Source organism: Nelumbo lutea, chromosome 3 (genome assembly GCF_056320005.1).
Source record: "Nelumbo lutea isolate HS-2025 chromosome 3, American lotus-T2T, whole genome shotgun sequence".
Taxonomy (NCBI): Eukaryota; Viridiplantae; Streptophyta; class Magnoliopsida; order Proteales; family Nelumbonaceae; genus Nelumbo; species Nelumbo lutea.
Window position 1 is genome coordinate 44,154,954 of NC_142686.1, and position 23,156 is coordinate 44,178,109.

Consider the following 23,156-nt stretch of genomic DNA (forward strand, 5'->3'; position numbering starts at 1 on the left):
TCTTGAATTTTTTAACACATGAAAAGGCATTCTTCTCTTTGTTCATAGATTTGTGATTGGGCAAGTTTACCAGTGACACTTGACAATCTAGCCACCGAAGAACAAATGTGAGTTCGCCCAAACTCCTTCCCTCCATGTTTGATGTTATTTTCTTATTTTTTTTGGGTTAATATTTGTTTGGATTCGTTTTTTCATATTTTTCAAGTGAGAAATCTGAAATATTTGCTTTTTTTTTTTTCATTTTTGCCCTATCTATGTGATGGTTCCTATGCATGAGTAAAATTTTTTATGCGTTTTTTGTCAAAAATGATGCAAAACATATGCCGAAATATGTGGGTTATAAATTTTTTCTTGATTTTTTGTATGAATAATTAGTTTAATGTTTATATTTTTCTTGATTTGTGATTGCATTTTTCTTTATTTTTGATATGTATAGTTGTGATGTTTTTTTATATCTTGTTGTGATTAATATTTAGTTAAATGTTTACATGCATTCTTGATTTGTGATTGCATTTCTCCTTATTTTTTACATGAATATTTGTTATGTTTTGTATATATTATTATGATTAATAATTAGTTAAGTGCTTGAATTATTTTTTTGAAAACTTGTGATTGCATTTTTTATTTGTTAAGTGATATGGTGAAAAACATTGTTTGTATGTATGAGTGAAATGAAGACTAAAATTCACTTGTATTAATATAAACGCTTTTAGGGAAATAGTTCACCAAACATCCACACTCCAATAAGTGCTTAAAAAACATAATAAGTGATTTTGACAAATAAATCACCAAACAACCTTAAGTGACCATTAAAATAAACACTTTTAAAAAGTATTATGCGATGAATACTTCTTTTAACAGTCACTTAATCACCAAACATAATCGAAGTATCAAAAATCCATTTACTTTTCAATGTCAAGTTAGGGACAAGTTTTATAATTATTTGTTAAACGTTATTTGAAACTTGAACGAAACCAACACCCCATTGCTACGGCGTGTAGGGAGAAACCATCCCATCTGAAAGACCGTCTGTCCTAATTCTAGCCAACGAGAATCATAATGCTTTTTATTCATTCCACAGGCAATTATGAGGCTTAGGAACATTGATGAATTGAGAGCGGCTAAAATTCCTTGGTTTCAAGATTTTCCGCCATTAGAGAATTTGGTTTTGTTTTCGAGCATTCTTATGGGCAAAGATGCTTTGAACCAATGTGTGTCTCCAAAACCCTCTTAGCTAGCAGAAGCTTCAACCATTATGTTCATGTCGGCTGTCACTGTAAAGCCAAAAGTTGGGATGTTAGCTGGCCCCATGTTGCATCCCAATTTTTTTTTGGACCATCTAAGTTGTAGGATCAGCAAACCAAGTTGCGTAATCTGGTTTGATGGAACAAATTTCTTTGTGCCACGTGGGAAGACTTGAGCTGGTTTGATTTGGCGTGGGAACAGGGGACCTGAGAAAAAAACAAATGGGGCTGTGACGCTGTGTGTGCTGTGTCTGTGCTGTGATGAGCTTTTCATTGTTTCTTTAATTGGTTGCACGGTTACTGGTCTTCTTTTCTTTTGCCTGTAGATTCCCTTTTCTTCTCAAAGTAAAGTCTCACCCTTTGTTCTATTTTGGAAGATCCGTCTGGTTCGTTGCTTTGGTCGTTACTTGCTGTTTCTTCTTCTTCAACCCTCTTGGATGGACCAGTGGTAAAGGGTATTTAAGGGTTTTCGTTTGTATGTTTTTGGGTTTTTGGTTTGAGGAGTTACAGAGGAAGAAACTTATGGGGGCGATCACGAATTCGTCGAATTCAGCATCTTCGGAAGAAACCGACAGGAACAGTGGGAGTCAAGTTCTATTGAATATCTATGATCTCACTCCTCTTAACAACTACATTTACTGGTTCGGATTGGGAATCTTTCATTCTGGGATTGAAAGTAAGTCGTACTATCTATGCCTTTTTCTATGGCTGGTTATTTGTCTGGATATGTTCTTGATGTTCTTTTATTGAAGTTTTGTCTTCAGCTGTGGGTGGTGATCTTAAATTTGGTTAGTTTTTCGTGGGAGGTGGCTTGGGTTTTGATTTTCTGTTTGATCAGGTTACGTGCATTTAGTAGTAAACGAATGGAAATCTGGTTTTTGGTTATGGGTTTGGATCTATCTTTTTTTGCAGTAGAGTAGTTGGATAGAGAGGTCTCTGGGTTCACAGAAATGCTTTGCAGCTTTTAGCGGGACAACTTTGGGTGTTTCTGATGTAATTCAGTTTGAAATTCTGTGTATTTGATTTAATGAGGTTATACCGATTCTAGGCAAGGGGTTGAGTGTGGAGGGAGGTAGTCGTATAAAAGAATCCCTAGGAGGAAATTAAGGATTTTGTAGCTTCTTGTTACTACTATGTAATAGTATTTTTGTTATTCCATTTGTTCATCATAAGCTGTGAGATTTGGATTTTTTCCCTTTTTTTTTTCATTTAACTACTACTCAGAAATTGGCAGGAAGCTTAACCTATAGATTTGAAGGGGGAAGAGGGTTCAAGTTGGAAAAAACATGGACTTGGATTGAAATTATAAGGATTAATGAAATTACTCAAAATTGTTGCCTGGAACAACTATAGATATGCTTAAACCTTCTATCATTGTAGACCTTATGGTACCTTGGAAATTCTTATTGGTGGCTACTTGTTCTTGTATTCATGTTATGCTTGGCTATCTTGCCGGATTGTCATAACATGGTTCTTGATTAATATGTAACAGTCCATGGTATGGAATATGGATTTGGAGCCCATGATTTCCCAACCAGTGGTGTGTTCGAGGTGGAACCAAGGAACTGCCCAGGTTTTATCTACAGAAGTTCCATTTCGTTGGGTTATATAGACATGCCTCCCTCTGAATTACGCACATTTATGGAGAACGTTGCTTCAGAATATCATGGGGACACATACCATCTTATCTCTAAGAATTGCAACCATTTTACAGATGACATTTCCTGGAGATTGACGGGCAGAGGGATCCCTGGATGGGTGAATCGACTTGCTCGACTGGGTAAGTAGAACTTTCATGATCACTTGATTCTTCTCCCACATATCATTTTAACCATTTTGACACGATTAGAATATACCATAAGTTTTACTGGATGTTTAAGTTTTGAATAATATGCTGTACCATTGGTAATATTCTTTTCCTATTTTTCTGTAGGATTTTTTTTTCATCATTTTACGAATGGAAGAGCTTTGCTGTTTATACATTTCATTTTAATGTTTTATTTCCTTAATGAATGAAAATGAAATGAAAGAAGTGATACTAAAAGAAAATAAAAGAGAAAAAGCCCTTAATTCACGCTTAAAATTTCTAGATTGTCAATTCACACTAGAAATTTGCACTGATTTCTACAAAACCCTTAATTTAAGCTGGGTATCTCCAAAATCTGTCGAGGAATTCTTGGGGGGACGGTGGATTGTGGGGCTGATAGAAAGGTAAGGTGGATTGGGCATCCCTTCCGGTGGCTTTAGTGTGTCAGTATGGTTGGGAAGAAACAGAAGGGTATAAGTTCACACACGAAGACACACAGTGATAAAAAACATGATGGGGAGGCTGGGATAATTGTAGACAAAGAGTTCAGTCAGTGTCAAGCATATATGTTTTTTTGTCTGAACAGAGCTGGTTTGGAATGTAGTGATTTTGTAGTTTGTTCTGGAGTAACTTGGATGTTTGTGTGCTTCTATGGTGATTCACTGTAGGGCAAAACTTTGTAATTGTGACTAATAAAATACCTTAATTTCTGAAGAAAATAAAAGAGAAAAGTAGAAATCACCATTGTTATCAAAGTGGCAATGTAATGATAGGCTATGAAATACCTTGTCGCCTAAGCAATATTTTTGACAAAAAAGTCTTAATTTACATAATAGGTTTATGTTGATATGGAACATATTATGCAGATGCCAATTTATAATATGATTCACAATTCAAATTGTGAATCCAACTGTACTGATTAGAATTGCAGGCGTGGTTTCTTTGCAATTGAGTTTCATTTGCACTGATGTAAAATCATGAGAATGCAAATGAGTTGAGTGTAAATTCTTTTTTTTTTTTTTTTAACTTTTACCTTATTCTGTTTGTTTGCAATGCAAATGAGGTAAAATAGAATCTGAAGCAAAGTAAAGTGAAACCCTAAGAAAAATTGTACCAGAATCTGTACTCTTCTCATTTGCACTCAAATGCATTTGTATTAGTGTAAATGAAATTACAGCTCAGTATGGAAAGAGTACAAATACAAATATAGACAATGCAAATACATACAAAATAATACAAACTACAAGGTTTTTCATTCTACATATTTGTACTTTACTCCTTCCAAACTGAGCCTACACACTACAAACAAAAATGGAGACTCATGATTGAATCCTTTTCCTAAATAAATCTTATAGTTATTGTTTGAATCCTATGATTTGCTTTGTGAATATTATTATTTATGCGATTCAAATCAATTGGTTGTGGCATATTGTTATTTCTTCCTTTTTAAGGGGCTTTTGTTCCCTTACTAGAAGCCATATTTGGGTTGTCTAAAAGCTGTTCTAACACTTTTGAGTTCATTTTCTGTCATATATAGGTATGAAGTATGAGGTATGAAGCTTTTTATGTGGGTTAATTGACTTTGAAGTCAAACATGATTATATCATCCTATGATTATAATGTACAATGGTAGAAGTGGTAAACTTTATGGTAATAGATATGTATGATGGGTCACATAGTTTTTTTGTACTAACAAGGTGTAATACATGACCTTTAAAAAAACATATGATGAATATGGATTGAAAATGGGGTAAACTCATTTTCTATATATTTAATCTTTTACTGTATATTCATTTCTTTTCTATCATCATCGTCCAAGCATTATCCCAACCAATGTTTTCAACCCTCCATTGACCCGGATGGTCGAATCGTTTGAACCGTCACTCGGCTAGGATTCCGGGTCCGATTCAGTCAAGACCCATTAGACGGTAAAAAAACTGTTGACTTGGTCAAGAACCATTTGACCTGGCCGGTTGAACCGTTGACTGGTTCGACCTGGTGATTGGGTCACGGGTTGCACACTCAAGGCCATAACTTTCCACTCCGATGTCCGATTGGGGTGATTTTTTTTTTATTTTGGGTAACTTATCGAGATCTATGCGTCCCAAGGAGCCATAGGTGCCTTTCCCCGCTATTTTCGCAAAAAATCCCTTTTTTAGCCTTCAATTGCAATTTTTAATAATTTTTATAAATAAAAAACGTAAAAACTGAATTAAAAAATATAAATTAAATATAAAATAATACATATAACATTATCTAAAACATATTTATATATTATTTATTGCTAAAATATATATTTATACACATGTATACATATATACACACACACACATCTCTCTCTCTCTCTCTCTCTCTCTATATATATATATATGTATATACACACACACACACACTTATACACATACATGTGATGATGTGGCACGGTCTGAACCATTCGACTTGGCCAATCGAACCGGTGACCCGCGACCTGGAGGCAAAAACGGTTCGGCCTCCAAGTCGGTTTTTAAAACATTGATCCCAACTATATTGGGTTGACTACATGCATCTTTTTTTGCCATTCAATCCTGTTTAATGCCATATGTATCATTCTATTGTTAAATTATGGGCAATCAAATCATTTCTTACTACCTTGACCCATGCCCTTTTGGTTTACTCCTAGCCCTTCTAACCCTTTCAACTTGCAACATATCACTTCTTTCAACATATTACTTTCTCTCATTTTATTGCCTATTGAAGCAACTTCTTGGTTGCTTTGAATGACTTCTTTTCTAATTCTATCCCAAGTCCCAACTATATTGGGTTGGATACATGCATCTTGTTTTTCCATTCCATCCTATTTAATGCCATATGTGCCATTCTATTGTTAAATTATGGGCAATCAAATCATTTCTTACTACCTTGACCCATGTCATTTTTAGTCTACCCCTTGCCCTTCTAGCCTCTTAACCCTTTAACTTCTAGCACATCACTTCTTATAGGTGTTGTTGATGGTCTTCTATGCATGTCACTAAACCATCTTGGTCTACTTTATCTCATTTTATTGCCTATTGAAGCAACTTCTTGGTTCCTTTGAATGACTTTCTTTTCTAATCCTATCCTTTTTAGTTTTTCCAGTCATCCATCTTAGCATATGCATTTCTACCACACTCTTTTCTTTTGGATAGGTTGTTTCCTGATGATGCCCAACGATTTTCTCTATACAGCATAGTTGCCTCTACAACTGTTTTATTAGAAACTTTCCTTTTAATCTAAGTGGTCTTCAACTATCGCATAAAACTCCGGGTGCACCCCTCCATTTTGCCTATATTTCTCTAATTTATGGGTAGTATTCTTCTCAATCTCTCCCTTGTTATGAATTAGTGAACCATGGTACCAGAAAAGGTCACATTGAGTTATTTCTTGGTCTCCAATTATAAGTCTACCCTGATTTGGACTCCTATTATTATTATTAAATTTACATATATTCTGTTTTAGGCCTACTTATTTTAAGACTTCTTGTTTCTAAGGTATTTGTCCATAAGCTTAATTTTTCCTTTGATCCTATATTAACTTTATCAATTAAAACAATGCCATTAACAAGCATGTACCATGGGACCTCCTCTTGAATATGTGAAGTCAATTTATCTATGACCAATGTAAATAAATAAGTGCGAAGTGCTGAATCTTGGTGATGACCAGTTGCAACTGTAGCATCTATTGTCTTTTCTATAGGTGTTCTAACATTGGTTGTTGCACCATTACACATATCCTTAAGTCTATTTACCTATTTGATACTTCTTTCTTTTCCAAGACCCACCATATTATCTCTCTAGGAATTCTAGCATATACTTTCTCTAGATCAATGAACACCATATCAAGATCTCTCATTTTCTTTCTAAACTTTTCTTTCAAATGTTTCAAAAAAGATGGCTTCCATGGTTGATCTCCTTGGCATTAATCCAAATTGGTTCTCTGATGTATTCAATGTTTTTGTGATAAATATATAAAAAAAGAAACAATGTTATGGTATTATGGTATTTGTGATTTGATTTGACCTTTTTCACAATTAATGTAATTTTTGAAAGATTGACATATACGGTAACTTTGCCGTTAATTGCTACCAAGAGACTTCTAGAAGTACTTTATGTATTAACACTTTTAAAATACGTATCATAATTTAACAATGGATATGGCATTAAACAGATTGGAGTGGCAAAACAAAATTCTTTTTGCCGACCCTATATAGTTGGGATGCTTGGATGACGATGACACTATTAAAATATGTAAAATGGTATGTTCTAACAAATTATATTATACAAAGATCTGTACATGTTAAAAATTTAATTAAATTTGTCAAAACATAAGTCTTGAAAAATGAAATTTAGCTTTAAAAAGTAAAAATTAGATATGATTGTGCAATACATATTACATGGCCATTTCCATGTAAAGGTAGTTTGTACATAAATAAAGGTTTGAAGGATATGTGACTGTTGCTTGGTGTAATGGTAAGATCTTGGGCTGGCAAGCATGAGAATGCAGCTTCGAGTCTGAGAGTGGTCACTTCATGGAAATAAAGGACTAAGGTTAGGACTGTATCCAATCTACACCTCCCAAGATCCTAGATAGCTGGGACCAATATTAGGTAATGGCCTTTTAGTAGAAGGATTATGGATGTTGTTTGGGTATTCAAAAGGAATCACCATATTAGAATTTAACCATAATGCTTCTCATGGGAGCCAAAAGCCAGAAGCACAGATTGTATTTTCTGCTTCTGAAGAAAAATGACTTTGGCTTCTAGAGAAGCACTTCTATTTGATGTGAACGATCAAAACAGGAATGAAGAAGGGGCATTGTAGCCCTAGATTAGATTGAAGAAGAAAAAGAAAAAGCAGCTTACATGTTAAATGTGATTGCAAGCCTGCTTCGAAATGTTTTAAAAGCATCAAGTGCAACTAAAGATCAAAGGCTTCCTAGAGCCTAATGCCCATGGTGCAAGGTATGAGACATGCCCGAACTGAGGCACCACTTTTCAAAAAAAAAAAAAGCAAAACAACCTAATAATTTAATATATAAGAACATACTAATCTAAATTCTGAAAGAAATAAAATAGTTGAATAAGTATATTAGTCAATGGGTTAGAGTATTACATATTAAACGAATACCGTACCCTTGTATGTTTATGTCTAAACTATTTTAGTTCTGAAACTCCTATGTAGAATATAGAATATGTTAACTGGTTAGTTACCCATTTAACATTGAGCTCTACATTGATTTGTCAAAACACAGCAGTGAGCTAGGTGAGACACCTGGGTTCAGGTGCATAAAATGAGCACCTCTTGTGAGCCTAGGTACTGCATGACTCTGAAAACAACCTTCTTCCCTTATCTTTTTCTCCTCCATCTCCATTTTCTACCCCTCTTTGGTTCTTCCCTTCTCATTGCTATGGTTAACTTTTTGAGTTTAATCATTTTATCCTTTTTTCTCTTGGATTTCAGGTGCCATGTGCAGTTGTCTGCTTCCTGAAAGCCTCCAAGTTTCCACAGTCAAACAGCTGCCTGAGTACCATGTGTGTTCTGGTTAGTAATATATTTCTCTTTTCAATCTTGATCTTCCAGTAGAAAATTGATGTTATCAATAAACTTATCTTTATACATATTCCTTGTTTTTTTGGAAGTGGGATGGTTGGGGTTTCAATATTTCTGTTACGCATGTCTCTACTGATCCCTTGGGCCAGTAGGTTGGTGGGCTATGTTCAGTTACTAAACTAGGGCCAAAGGTTAAAGCACCTTGGATACCTTGGATGACCAGCTCTGTTTGCCTTGTCTTTTCCATTCCGAAGGTGCCCCAAGTTCCAATCGTTACATGACTTTCAATATTGATTAACTTCTTGTATCTTGTGATATCCAGAAGAAGATGGGTCTGAAACTCTCTCAGCCACTACTCCTTGCGAGGCCACAGAAAACGATGATGCAGATCAAGACAAATATCTTCTTTCACAGTCAACTGGCAATGGGGATTTCGCTTTTATCATGGAAGTCCAAAGATGATATGCAATCGGTTAGAAACAAAAGCACTCACATATTAAAGGTGTGATTTTGCTCTTTGTTGAGCAAGATCACCGAGATGGGAAATTTCCACTTAGCTTATCAGAATCCCATCTCACATTTTTTGTTCCCATTCCTTGTTTATTAATTCCTGCAGGCATCTCCTTATATAGATAGTTTCTTGTGTTTATGTAATTCATCCATTTTCAATTAATTGTTTCCCAGCATTTTGAGATCAGAAACCAATGGGTTGCTGCAGATGAATTGGTAAAATTGTTTTGCATGTGACCATATTGGTAATGGCAAGGTATTAATCCCATGTAGTGATACTACATTTAGAAGGATGGAGGATGAAGAATGGACTAATAAAGGTCGTTTTCTGCCTGTCAAAACTATATCTATAAAAGGTCTCTTTTGGTTAGCATTGTCTCATCCTGGTTCAAGACGTCATTTCCTTGAATCTGAAGCCATTCATCGCTCATAAGGTAATGGTACTAGTGAACTTGTTTGAGCAACAAAAGAGGATTTGGACTTGGAGTCTTTAACAAATTGGTGAAATTTGAAAGCACTAGTTGGTATCCTCTACAGTTCTATAATACTGTGTCAATCACGATACCGCATATATGTAGGAGTGGGAGTTCCAGCTCCAGAGAAAAGGGGGATGCTATTGCCAATTACAATATGCCATGTCAGCCTGATACAAGGTGCCACATCTATGGGGCTGACGTGGCTTATTGTAATTGGTCCAGTATTATGAGTGAGTTGTAGAGCATTTGCTTTCTCACCCAATTTTCCATGCAAAAATCTAATTATTGACCAACTTGACTATTGAAAAAAAAAATAGAGAACACAAATGGAAGATATACCAATTTAATAAGGATATCAAGATAACACATCTAGTAAAATCCTAAATAACACAATGTATCCAAGTATGATGTACTTGGGAAGACATTTAAACTTGTTTAACATGCAAAGGGGAGAGAGAGAGAGAGAGAGAGAGAGAGAGAGAGAGAGAGAGAGAGAATTAGTTACTATTTGTAGAAGCTAGCTTCAATTGGCGGAAATTTTGGTAAAAGACCAGCATCTCATCCCTAGGAGGGAAGATCTCTTTGGTGATGGAAAATTCATGAAAGTTATCCATCCATTCTTTAAAACAAGGGAATTTGTTGGAGTCGAACACTTTGAAGGATGCAACTTCCTCTATCACTCCCAACCAAGCAGGAACCCAACTTAATGCAATGTCCAAAATTCCAATTGTCTCTCCTCCAAAGAACTTTTTACCTTTGAGTTCTCTCTCTAGAATTTCTAGGGCCTCTGCTATTTGCGTCACTTCCTTCTCTTGTTTTGTTCCTTCTGAAAATAAAGCTCTCCTCAAAGCCTCAGTGAACTGTGACAACATAATTAGTATATGGATAAAGAGTAAAAGACATCTAGACATGTCTTCAAGCATTTAAAATCAAATAAGAAAACGATCAAGATCCAACATAGGCTTCATTTTTTGGTGGAAGTTAAACTCGTAAAAATTATTAAAAAACAAGAAATCGTATCATCTTTTCAGTTTTTACTAATTTCCAAGTGAGTCATTTAAAGAAATTTCAATTAACTAGGAGTCATCCACATGGCAGCATAGAGTGAGACCCAACATGGACAAAGATGCTATTTTTTCTGCTATTTAGGGGGCAAATCTTGATTATGGCTGAAGTTGTTCAACTGAACAACTTATTTCTTTGTTATTCTTTTTAAATTTCTTGGTTGAGCAGTCAAGAAACATGTTCATAAAATGAGTGTGGCATAAATGTGATGCTAAGATGAATGAATGAAAAAGCTAGAGAGGATAGGATCAGCAATGGAACCATCTGTAGAAATTTAAGAGTGGCTCTAATAAGTAAGAGAGAGAGAGAGAGAGAGAGAGAGAGAGAAGATTAAGATGGTTTTGTCACATGCATAGAAAACCACCAATAGCTCCAATTAGAAGTGATTTGTTACAAGTGGAAGGGACTAGAAGAATTAGAAGTAGCTCAAAAGAATATAAGTAGAAGTAGTATGAAATGATTTAATCACTAATTAACATAATAGTGGATATGACTTTAAATAGAACAGATTGGTGGAAACATGATTCATGGCGCCAACCCTATATGGTTGGGATAAGACATGGATGATGGTGAGAATGATGATATATAATATTTCAATTTATAAAGTCAATCAAATATTTTATATAAATATTATATGTCATATAATATAAAATATTATATATTTTCTAAAACTCTTAGGCCCAAAGGCTCGGTCAATTATCAAGTCTACACTTAAGAAGGCCATAGCTTCCTCAATAATTTCCTGTTCAACTTAAAGATGGCAATTTTACCTATCCCTATAGAGACTCCAACCCATCCTGCCCTGATTGGGGGCAAGTTTTTTAACTGTTGTTCGGATTTGGGGCGGGGATGGCATTAATCCACCAAAGGAATGGGGATGGGGTTGAGGTTTTTGGCTCTGTTGGGATATAGGATAGGGACGGGGCAGATTTTTTGAGTTCGGGGTCGGGGACGAGGCATGCAGAAGCCCGCCCCGCCCCGCCCCGCTACCATTCCTAATCCAACCGCTTTAACTGTTATCAAAAAGCCCATTTGGACAGTTTTGTATCAGTGTGCAAAATAAGCCCCTTTTCTAGACGGTCTAAATTAAAAACATTAAACTTAGGCTGGCTAATATTGTTCAGATGCTACTCTAGTGCAAGTGGGGCTATAGGGCTGATGTGGATTATATGGTGAACGCATGCGGACTTGTCAAGGTTCTGTACCTGATGAATGGTTTAGATTAGTCATATCATTTCTCTATAATAGAAATAGCCTGAATCATGTAGATAAGAGGAATAAGCAATCAAATTATGCTGTATTTTACCCTCGAAATATTATTTGATATTGTTTGATCATATACACTAATCAAGCGGTTATAAGATTTTCTGATTTAAGCCCTCAACAATGATTGAACAGTCCTCTGCCCTGTAGTTTCTGATTGTTGCTGAAACCTCTCCTGAAGTTTGGTAGTTACAATTACTTCTTTCAAACTTTCTGATATAGTTGTAATTTCTTTTGTTAGAATCCTCTAAAAAGAATCATGAAAATGTTCAAAATATCTGTGCAATTACTTTTGATCAAAATATTTATTTTTCAATTTTTTTCTTCATATAAATCACCAGCATAAATCCTTCTAATATCTTTTCTGAAATTGATTTATTTTTTCAAATTTGTCTTTCATATTACTCACTCAGGCTGTATTTGTAAACAATGCAAATGGAGTCTAAATCCCGGTTTGGGGTAAATTTGCACTCTGCTTCACTTTTGCCTATGTTTGACAACAATACATTTCTGCATTGACAAATGACTGACCAATGCATATTTACATTGGTAATAAGATGTAAAAGTACATTAATAAAAAAGAAGTAAATTTGCACTCAAGTGGGCTTTTGAAAAAAAAAAAAAAAAAACATATGCTTTATTGGAATTCATGTTTGCGCCCATTACAACTAAAAATCTGTTTGGTGAAAAGGTAAATTTGTCAATGCAAACCTAACCCAATTTTGCAATTTATATAAACCGCTTTATACTCCACATATTTGCATTCACACTTATTTGCATCTTTTCTAAATACAGCCTCAGGGGGCATTCCTTTTTTGGATTTGGAGAGGGGGGAAAGTTGGTCAATGGGATTTTGGTTCCCATTGACCAAGAATCCCATGTTCTTTTTTCAGCTTTATATGGGGATTGGGGAAAGTTTATTTTCCCGATTATCACTTCCTCCTAGGTGGGTAAATAACTTTCCCAGGTAGGGGGAAAATTGCCAAAACTTGAATGAGACAAAAATGCCCCTTTTAATATTGGATTTCAATGGTTAAAATGGTCATCGCCTTATTTACCTGAGAAATAAAAGAACATGGGTAAATGCATTTACCTGGGTAAGTGTTTCCTAGGAAAAACTTACCCAGGTAATTGCATTTACCCGGGTAAGTAACTTACTGAAAAGTGAACAGGGCCTCAAAGGTAAGGCTGCAACTTTAAATTCTTTTTTTTCAGACATTTTCATGCATCTTATTAAAGGATTTTAACCAAGGGGTTAATTTGCAACTGTGTCAAAAAGTTTAAGAAATGTGATTACAATTACTAAACTTTAAGGGGGTTTCAGCAACTGTCAAAAACTTCAGACAAGGTTTCAGCAATTTACCCCAAGAATAAATCAGGCAAATTTAGGAAGGTGGCGTTCTTCTCTCCCTACACAAGCTCTTCCAATAACAAATAAATACAAATAAATAAAAAAAAAAAAAGAAGAAGAAGGGAAACTGATGTATGTAGATTTTCTAAAACTGAACCCAGAATTCTCAAGCCTAGTATTTCGACAAAGAGTTCCATTTTCAGATCATTTGGTCTCTTTTCCCAAAGTTCCCTGTATCTCTGCTAAACTTGTAATAATGGATAAAATAAAAAGGAAATGACATAACAACCACACTTACCTTCTCTTCTGCAAATGTAACCCAAAATCGAACCATGGCTCTCTCATAAGGATCCTCAGGCAACAATGGATTCTGCTTCCAAGTTTCATCGATGTACTCGAGAATAATGAGCGATTCCACGATGGGTTTTCCGTCATGAACAAGCACAGGGATCTTCTTATGAACTGGGCTGTATTTCAGAAGTTCAGGGCTTTTATTCTGGAGATCTTCTTCTACGTATTCATATTGGATCCCCTTAAGTTTCAGAGCCAATTTTACCCTGAAAGAAAATGGGCTAAACCACGCTCCAAAAAGCTTCATCTCAGGACTCCCCATGAACGATAGTTCATACAAAGAATCTACTCCTTTTGTTTGGATAAGAATTCAAAGATAGAGATAGAGTTATATTCAATTTCAAATCTCGAGCGTTTGGGCTTATCTGAAAACTTTCATATAGACAAGCAAAAGGGACCCAAAGTATGACTAGAGTCATGGGTTAGATTGTTGAGGGGCCCATCACCTTCCATCCCTCTCACTTTACAATTGTGAGGACCAGCACTCATTCAATTCCAATCCTTCCAAAGGCTCCAAAAATTCTGACAAATAACAAATTATGTGTCTCAAATCCTCAGTAATCGATGCAAAACTCTACTTTAATGAATTTTTATATCGATTTACAACATAAAATTCCACTTTAATGTGCAAAATTGAACTAGAATGGAGTTTTATAACGATCATGACCGTACACTTCTTTAAACACCGACAAAATTAAACCAACGTAAATATTTACACAGATGATGCTTTTACATTAGTTCCAAATGCAACCTAATTGATTGATGAAACTTAGATATTAGAGGGTTTTATGAGAAGACATAAGATGATTTTAATATTTTACATATGTGAAAAATGAGAGGAAAGACTTGATGTGAGGCCTGTGGTGAGAGACCCTTGGCCTCTTTAGACACCTCTTTCCATAATATATAAAGATTAGGCCACACTAGCCTATTATTAATGTCAGAATTATCACCTTGAGATCATGGTCCGAAAAATGACTTATGGCTTGATAATCCAGATTCAGTACAAGGCATGGAATTGTTTGGACCCTTATTAATTTTAGAAAGATATATAAAACACTATTTATGGAGGGCCAACGAAGCTAATGTCTAATAGTCTATCCTGTGTGGCAGTGCTTATAATGACCAATAAGAACCAAAAGAACCCAGAAAAGCCTGATTTGGCGTTTGGTAAAAAAAAGTGTTTTTTCATAAAAAAAGCATTTTGAAAATAGCCAAATTTTTTGGCTTATAGCTTATTACGTTTTGGAGAAGACCCTTTCAAAAAATAAGCCCATTTTACAAAACCAAAAAGCCTTTAAAAAAAAAAAAGCCCATTTTCCATGACCAAAAAATCTTTTTAAAAAAGAAACCATTTATATTTTGGAAATATCCTTTTTAGAATGTTACACCAAACACTTAAATGTGCTTATCTAACAACTAAAAAAATCCCATTTAGAAACAGAAAACATTCCCAAACACCACCTAAATTTGCTGGAGATCAGTCAAGGGTCAAATGCGATGAAGGATAACATGATTTCAACCTCCAATTCATGAATGCCTGTGAGATGAAACTTTGTACTGTTCTATGTATTTGCAAGACATTATGGCCTAGTAACTTTAGGGCACACTTTATAGCAATACAACTTCAATGAAATATTACACATACATAATTGAGCAATTATGTGATTGTTGAAATACAACTTGAACAATTATGCAAGTAAATCTACACACTTCATCAAACTAGTAAACATGTACATGCATTTGCACGTGACAGTATCTCCAAAACAAAACTATTTACAATTTATGGACAGTTTTGAACAGTTATAAATGGGCAATTTCTTAACTGTTATAAGTGGGCAATTTTTACACAGTTATAAGTGGGTAGTTTCTTAACTGCTATAAGTGTGCAGTTTTTGGAGTGAGAATAAAGGACATGTATGCCCTTTTTTATGCCATTTGTATATTGTTTAGATAAAAGGGTAAAAATGTCTAATGAAAAGTTTAGAAAATATGACTATTCACTCTTTTATTAGTAGTATAGATTATATACACAACTGGTTAGGGCTTTACATTGTATGGCAACGAAGCAGGGTGGGACTGGGTTTCACATATCCCGCTCTTGATATGAACTCAAATACCCCACCCCATCCCCACCCTGTACCTCAGTGGAATTAAAAATCCCAACCCAATCCCCATATTCTCTTAATTTCCCAAAATAATATAATATAATCTGTATTAAAAGTTATATATATAAGTTTGAGATCAGCAAGGACCCTCTTGAGCCACAGTAATTCTGATCTTAGTGGACGGAGAGATAGCTGGTATTGTGTCTCTCAACCATAAAACAAAACATAGTGAAGAAAGATCCAAGTACATCTTGTATAATAATCTACTATGGTAATAAAAAATGAGCATTAGTGTGAGAAGGTATCGCTTATAGCCTTCAGTGCACCCCAATAGGAAGAACTCTAGGGATAAGAGACATAGGGGCCTTGGAAGCGTGGCTTAAAACATTGATGCCATAACATAAACTATAAGCTATAGCTGAGTGAATTGAAGGACTAGCAGTAGCATTATGAACAGATGTATGTGGCAGGGGAAAAATGGAGGTAAATAGAGTCCATCCCGGAGCTCATCCATTCCGACTGTAGTGGGTGCTGTAGTAGGAAAAAAGAACCAGCAGCCATTTCAATTGTTTAGTCAAAATTTGTTAACAAATAACAGATTATAGGTAAAACTGGGAACAATCAGGACATCATGGAGAGAAATAGTGCAAGTGCCATGCATATGCATGGTGTGAAACATTGATAGTGGTGCTGGCCATTAGGTAAATGCACAAATTTATTCACAGCAAGAGGACTCTGAACATTTGGTCCAACTAGGTGGTTAGCCATGAAGCTCGAAATGGCCGGTTACGACTTGGATTTGGAAGTCGTTCTGTAGTGTTAGTCTGGGAAGAAATACTCAGGGCTGCAACATCAAGATTGGGCGGAGCTCTCAAAGAGATTGCAATTTGATCGCACTCTTAATCAACAACTAGCTAAGAGCAGCATACATCTTGTTGAGGAGTTGCAAGAGGATCGGTTCCAAACAATCTCCTAATCCCATAAGGTACTGATGGATTTTCTCTCTCTCCTTCAGCCAGAAAGTGTTTCAACGCACTACCATAATTACAGTCAGATAAATCGGTTACAGAGGCAAACTCATCCCAAAGGCTTTCCAGCTATTAATTGATCTTTCTGATGGCCCGTGAATGTTGATTAGTGGCTATTTTGCCACCAGACCCAACCCATATAAGAGGTTATATATAGGTCAGGAAATCAGCAAATTCCTGTCAGATTTCTTGATTTAAGAATTGCCGAATTGCGTGGTAGGGCTTATTGCAGAATATTTAGAGGAGACAGCACCTCATCTTTGTGCCAATCAACCATCAAAATAATATTATAATCCTAGTACTACTACGATGCTCCTTCTCTAACAATAATATTAATTTTTCCAAAGTACTGTTTCTGTTACTGTTAGAAAAGAATTTGACACAAAAAATTAAACATCTGAAACCCAACTCCTTTTTTCTGTTGCAAAATCCAAACTGAGCCTAATTGCCGAGGTATTCAATAAACTGTTGATTCAAGCCATCCATGGCTTTTCCTGTAAAGCTTAGTTTAAAAGGAATACAAATATAAATACATAGAGTGCAAAACCTTGTTTTGTATTATTTTGTATGTATTTATACTTTTACATGAAATTGGCCCAAATTTTAATACCATTATTTTATTCATTCATTCGTCATTAATAATAGACTTAAGGAGGGGGCCCTGCATTGCAGGGGCTCGCTCATAAACCATCAAGCTCGACTTTGATTTGAATTAGACACCTGAGCTCAAGCTCATGTCAAAAGCTTGGAAGTTCGAGCTCGGTTACCTTTGATTACAGGTCTCTCAAGCAGCCAAAGTCTCCCTCAGTTGCTGAAGTGTCGAAATGAGGTTTTCTTAGCAAGAAAGGTGTCGAGCTAAGGTCTCCCTTAGTTGACAAAGTGTCGAGCTGAGGTCTCCCTCTGTTGTTGAGGTGCTGAGCCGAGATCTCCCTTAGTGACTGAGGTGCTGGTCATAGGTCTCCCTCAGTTGTCGAGGTGTCATCTAGATCGAGCTCGATTCGAATTAGAGACTTGAGCTTGAGCTCGGCTCAACTCAAACTTTACTACTTTTGATCTTAGGTCCCCTAGCAGCTGAGATGCTAAGTTGAGGTATCACTCAGTTGAAGAGAGAGTGGCATTCTTGTAATTTATAAGGAGAGAGAGAGAGATGGCATTCTTGTAATTTGTAAGAAATAGAGAGAGAGAGAGAGAGTGGCATTCTTATAATTTGAAAGAAAAAAAAAGTGAAAAAGAGAGTTAGTAGAGAGTGGCATTCTTGTAATTTCTATGAAAAAAAGCAAAAAATATTGTTATATTCCATTTCCCTCATCCTCATACCTTCTTACGTACATATTTCGGCTTAATATATTTACTAGCGAAGGGGGCCCTACATTGCAGGGACTCGCTCATAAACTATCAGGCTCGAGCTCGACTTGAGTCAAAAGCTCAGAAATTCAAGCTTGACTACCTTTGATTGTAGGTCTCTCAAGCAACTGATGTGTCGAGCCGAGGTTCCAAGCCAAGGTCTCCCTCAATTGTCGAGGTAACCAACCGAGGTCTCCCTCAGTTATTAAAGTGTCGAGTTGAGGTTTCCCTAACAGACGAGGTGTCGAGCTGAGGTCTCCCTTAGTTGTCAAGGTGCTGAGCTGAGATCTCCCTCAGTGATCGAGGTGCCAAGCCGAGGTCCCCCTCAGGGGTTGAGGTGTCATCTATCACGAGCTCAATTCGAATTAGAAACTTGAGCTTAAGCTCAGAAGTTCGAGCTTGGCTCGGCTCGAACTCAACTACCTTTGATTGTAGGTCCCCTAGCAGCCGAGATGTCGAGCTGAAGTCTCCCTCGGTTGGAGAGAGAGTGGCATTCTTATAATTTATAAGGATAGAGAGATGTCATTCTTGTAATTTAGGGTCGGGGAAAACCTGCCCCGTTTGGGGCAAGGTGGGGCCTCGGTTTTATGGGGAAATTGCCATCCCTAGAGATGGCAAGGCAAGAGAGAGAGAAAGATGGCATTCTTGTAATTTGTAAGAGAGAGAGTGGCATTCTTGCAATTTGAAAGAAAAAAAAAAGCGAGAGAGAGAGAGAGAGAGAGAGAGAGAGAGAACTGGTAGGAAAGAATGACATTCTTGTAATTTGAAAGAAAAGAAAAAACAAAGGAAAGAGAATTGGTAGAGAATGACATTCTATGAAAAAAATGTAAAAAATACTGTTAAATTCCATTTGGCTCATCCTCAACACATTTCAGCTTAATGTAATTATATTGATATAGATTCTGGTGAACCTATTTGAGAAATCAAGGACTTAGAGTCTGGCTACTCCTCTGTTTTGTTTTGTTGAAAAGTTTTAAAGATGGCTTTAATTTAACATCCACCGTGAAGATGTGTAAGTACGTACTTTGAAGACGAACCAAATAAAGCCCATAAAAGCACTAGTAGTTGACATCCTCTACTCTTCTACATATAATATGGGGCTAATCACAATTACCCCAACCACTGCCATGATTGGCCCGAGTGTAATGGGTGAACTGTAGAGGATTTGAACTATGATCCAATTTCCCTCGCTAAAAACTAATTATTGATTCAATTTGCTATAAAATTGTAAACAAGAAGAAGACACATTTTACTCTAATAAAAAAATACGAAAAAAAAGAGAATTAATGTTAATATCTATGCTTCGTTGACTTGGTCAAATAGATTTTAATTGTTGATCAAGTTAATGATTTGAATTAAACCATACTAATAAATCTGTCCAAATGACAGGTAAATCAATTCTTGAAAACATTAATATGAATTACAAACAACAAGATTTATACCAAAATCTTTAGGTTGAAAGGCAACAATCCCCTACTACACCATACTTCAATTATTTATCTTTAATTTGTTACATGAGTTCTAATATAAGAACATCATTCATTATTATTATTATTATTATTATTATTATTATTATTATTATTATTTTGAAATTGTCATGTGCACCAGAAATGCACAAACGCTAGTTCATTAAACATGTTTGAGAGAGAGATAAGGGGGGGAGGGGGGGGGAAGGGTTAATTAATATTAGTAAAAAACACTTTTATGCAAGTACTTTTACAAAAACACTTTTATAAAGTATTTTTACAAAAGCACTTTTATGAAATAAAAGTATTTTTATGAGAGTACTTCTATAAAAGTACTTTTACACGAAAGCACTTTTATAAAAGTAATTTTATGAAAAGTACTTTTATGAAAGTAAAACACTTTTACAAAAGCACTTTTATAAAAGTAATTTTATGAAAAGTACTTTTACAAAAGTAAAACACTTATATGAAAGCACTTTTATAAAGCACTTATATGAAAAGCATTTTTATAAAAGCATTTTTATAAAAACACTTTTAAGAAAGTACTTTTATGGAAATACTTTTATAAAAGTACTTTTATGAACACACTTTTACAAAAGCACTTTTATGAAAGTATTTTCATCAAAGTACATTTATGAAAGCACTTTTATCGAAGTACTTTTACAAAAGTGCATTTATTCATTCACTTTGGATTGAATTGGTCCCAAACTGTACCATTTGCATTTTGATTGGGCTAGGTTGGATTGTAGCAAGTATTGTAGTTTTTCTAGATTTTTCATGTTATTTTGATGTTTGATTCAATTTGGATTGGATTAGACCCAATCGGTTCCATTTGCATTTTATTTGGACTAGATTGGACTTGGTTTGTATGGATTTGGTCCAGTCCATTTGTAAATGGACCAATATTGGACTGGACCAAATCCAATCCAATTGATAGCCCTACTAGTAAACATCTATGCTGATGATTTTAGAGACCAAGGTTGGTGGCTTATGACTCCTAACACGATTTTTTTTTAAGAATGAAAATAAGCAACGTAAGACACTTGTTAGTTTGAAAATATTTCATTTTTTAGGAAAAAAGCATTTGGTTCATAGAAATATTTTCTCATTTTACCCATTCTTATCCATTTTAGAATTTCATCTTGAGCAAGAATGAGAAAGAATGAGATTTGAACCAAACATGGCCCAGAAGTTCTATTGGATCGACACTATCATCTGCTTTTTTATCTTTTTGGTATGACCATTTCTCAATGTATATGTTTTATGACATATTAACATAAAAACAATTAAAAGATGCTAATTATGAATATCTAGAGTACTAATGACTAATAACCAATATGCCCTGCATTAGACATAGTGCATTGATACTTTGAGGTGGGATTCAAATGAACTTTTACTAAAATACCATGAAAAGTATAGGTTTACTTCTTTTTATTTCACTTCTTCCTTTTGACCTTACTTCACCTAGGGATGCAAATGGATCAAGACGGATTTGAATCAGGGTATATTTGAATCCGATCAGACACTGTTCATGCCGGATCCGATCCAATCGGATCTGATAGGACTCAATCTGAATTTGAACCTTATCGGATCTTCAGATCTTCGGATGTGATTTGATCTGACTTGTCTTCTTTAAAAAATAAAAAATTATTAAAAGAAAAAAAATAAAACATACCAATTTAAATAAAGAAAAAACAAAACATACAAGTATTTTTAATTATTTTCATCATATTTATACATGGTTTTTATAAAAATAAATAAATAAATAATATAATAAATTTATAAAAATACAATATAAATAATATATTTAAAAATAAATAAATAAATAGCATATATTTATATTTATAAATATATAACACATTGGATCGGATCTTCTCAGATCAGATCGGATCATGATCCGATCCATTTGCATACTTAAGTTCACTCAAGAAGAGCAGAAATAATAAAGGGTAAAGTTAAAATTTTAAATTGTATTCAGTAATGTATTAATAGTAATCAGGGCATTTTAATAACTTTAAAATTATAAGGGAGGTTTTTGTTATGACCAAAACACTGAAAAGGCCTATAGGATTTTTAGAAGACCCAAGGGAGCTTTCTATCATTTTCCCTTTATAGAAATTTAGGAGGTGTTTGATATCGTTGTTACTGGAAACAGTCACAACAGCGCCACATTGGCATTAATTTCCACTTAAATGAAAAATAAAATAAAATAAAACCTATTTGGTTAAGAACAATTTTGATACAAAATGTCCATACAACCGTATTAAAAGAATTGATGAAAAAATGAAAACACGAGAAACATCAAATGAATGATTCCTACAATAGGCGTAATAGGTGCAAATATTTCAAGTGATGTAGTGGAAAAACAGATAGGAATTTGAGCATCTATCTTTAGAAAAAATAATCACTGGCTTTTTATTAATAACTGTTGCATCAACACTCATGATATGATCCATGTGTAAAAGAAAACATATGCAGGCTTTATTGAAAGAGTAGAAATTTGATGTGGACACACTAAAAAAATGTTATTTTTTGGTTCATTTAGATACATTATCTAATTCTTATACATGAGAAATTTTTCTTCATATTAATTACTTGAATTTTAGATATATCATAGTTAAAATAGACATTGAAAATCAACAAAAGTAATAATATATGATTAAAAATATACTTAAATGTTTAAGTAAATGTGCATATGCATTGTACATGAAAATTTTAAATTATAATAACAATTATTATTATTATTTAATATGATGAATATATAACAATAAAAATGTTTCTAAATATTTTCAACAAAATTCTATACTATTTAAATATTTATTATTTAATTATGACATCATAAGTTTCTTTGAAAAGTTGGATCATTAACCAAAAAATTAACCATAATCACTCTCCATCATTAACCATAAGTTTTATTTTGTTTTGTTGGATAGAATTGGCCTGATGCATATAGCTTTCAAAGTAAAGTTATTATGACAATACATATTAAGAGTGTTGGAAGGATTATTCCTTACTACTTCATTAATTTCAACAAGCTATCCCTGCTGAATTTGGATGTAAAATCATTCCAACTAATTTATGTTCTACTCTCTCATTCACCAACCCACCTCCTCAAGCAAGTATCAAAATATATCATATACCCGTATCACTGATTCATTGCGTATCCATATATACATCATCGAAACTCTAATTTTTTTCTTCTTTATTTTGTAAACATTAAGGCCGTGCTTGGTTTGAAGAAAAAGGTAGGGAAAGGTAGGGAAACCTTTACAAGCCTTGTATTGGTTTTCTTATCTTTCCCTTCCTTTTCCTACCTTTTCCTTCAAACCAAACATAGCCTAAAGGGATGCCAAATCATCTCAATGTTTTAAAATTTATTTGTATTGATGTACTCATGTGTATTTGGGAAAGTTTATCAATAAAGGGATAAATTTTATACTTAACTTCATTACAAACGAACCAAAATCGAACTTGAACTCAAGCTTAAATACCTATATTATACAATTTTAATTAATAATAGAAGACTGTATCTTGTTAAATAAGTCACACTAAGTAAAAATAACCATAAAATATTAAAGA

General features: G+C 34.5%; 2 protein-coding genes and 1 long non-coding RNA gene across 4 annotated transcripts; 1 reads left to right on the forward strand and 2 right to left on the reverse strand.

The window, feature by feature from the left end:
* The first annotated feature begins 975 nt into the window (after window positions 1-975).
* On the forward strand, window positions 976-9,466 carry LOC148864597 (deSI-like protein At4g17486). Of its 2 annotated transcripts, none has more exons than XM_088977398.1 (4): window positions 976-1,920; window positions 2,737-3,024; window positions 8,526-8,606; window positions 8,938-9,466. In XM_088977398.1, exons 1-4 carry the CDS (start codon window positions 1,722-1,724, stop codon window positions 9,075-9,077), a joined length of 708 nt encoding a protein of 235 aa, XP_088833524.1. In that variant the 5' UTR covers window positions 976-1,721; the 3' UTR covers window positions 9,078-9,466. The 2 variants fall into 2 exon arrangements, with proteins under 2 accessions (XP_088833524.1, XP_088833525.1); XM_088977399.1 differs by having other exon boundaries at window positions 1,097-1,920; window positions 8,941-9,466.
* A 449-nt stretch (window positions 9,467-9,915) lies between these two features.
* LOC148864598 (putative glutathione S-transferase) lies at window positions 9,916-14,023 on the reverse strand. The gene is made up of 2 exons (XM_088977400.1): window positions 13,579-14,023; window positions 9,916-10,461 (listed from the first exon to the last, which is right to left on the reverse strand). Exons 1-2 carry the CDS (start codon window positions 13,891-13,893, stop codon window positions 10,099-10,101), a joined length of 678 nt encoding a protein of 225 aa, XP_088833526.1. The 5' UTR covers window positions 13,894-14,023; the 3' UTR covers window positions 9,916-10,098.
* LOC148864599 (uncharacterized) lies at window positions 12,545-13,567 on the reverse strand. Its single transcript, XR_016109769.1, has 2 exons — window positions 13,071-13,567; window positions 12,545-13,022 (listed from the first exon to the last, which is right to left on the reverse strand). It is a non-coding gene; the product is annotated as an uncharacterized LOC148864599 (long non-coding RNA).
* Window positions 14,024-23,156: the final 9,133 nt, after the last annotated feature.

Excerpts from the sequence above, each read along its gene's own strand:
- LOC148864597 (XM_088977398.1), top strand. The coding sequence starts at position 1,722 with ATGTTTTTGGGTTTTTGGTTTGAGGAGTTACAGAGGAAGAAACTTATG. Across the intron at positions 1,921-2,736 it reads CTTTCATTCTGGGATTGAAA|TCCATGGTATGGAATATGGA; the intron begins GTAAGTCGTACT and ends AATATGTAACAG. Across the intron at positions 8,607-8,937 it reads TGAGTACCATGTGTGTTCTG|AAGAAGATGGGTCTGAAACT; the intron begins GTTAGTAATATA and ends TGTGATATCCAG.
- LOC148864598 (XM_088977400.1), bottom strand. The coding sequence starts at position 13,893 with ATGGGGAGTCCTGAGATGAAGCTTTTTGGAGCGTGGTTTAGCCCATTT. Across the intron at positions 10,462-13,578 it reads TTACATTTGCAGAAGAGAAG|TTCACTGAGGCTTTGAGGAG; the intron begins GTAAGTGTGGTT and ends ATGTTGTCACAG.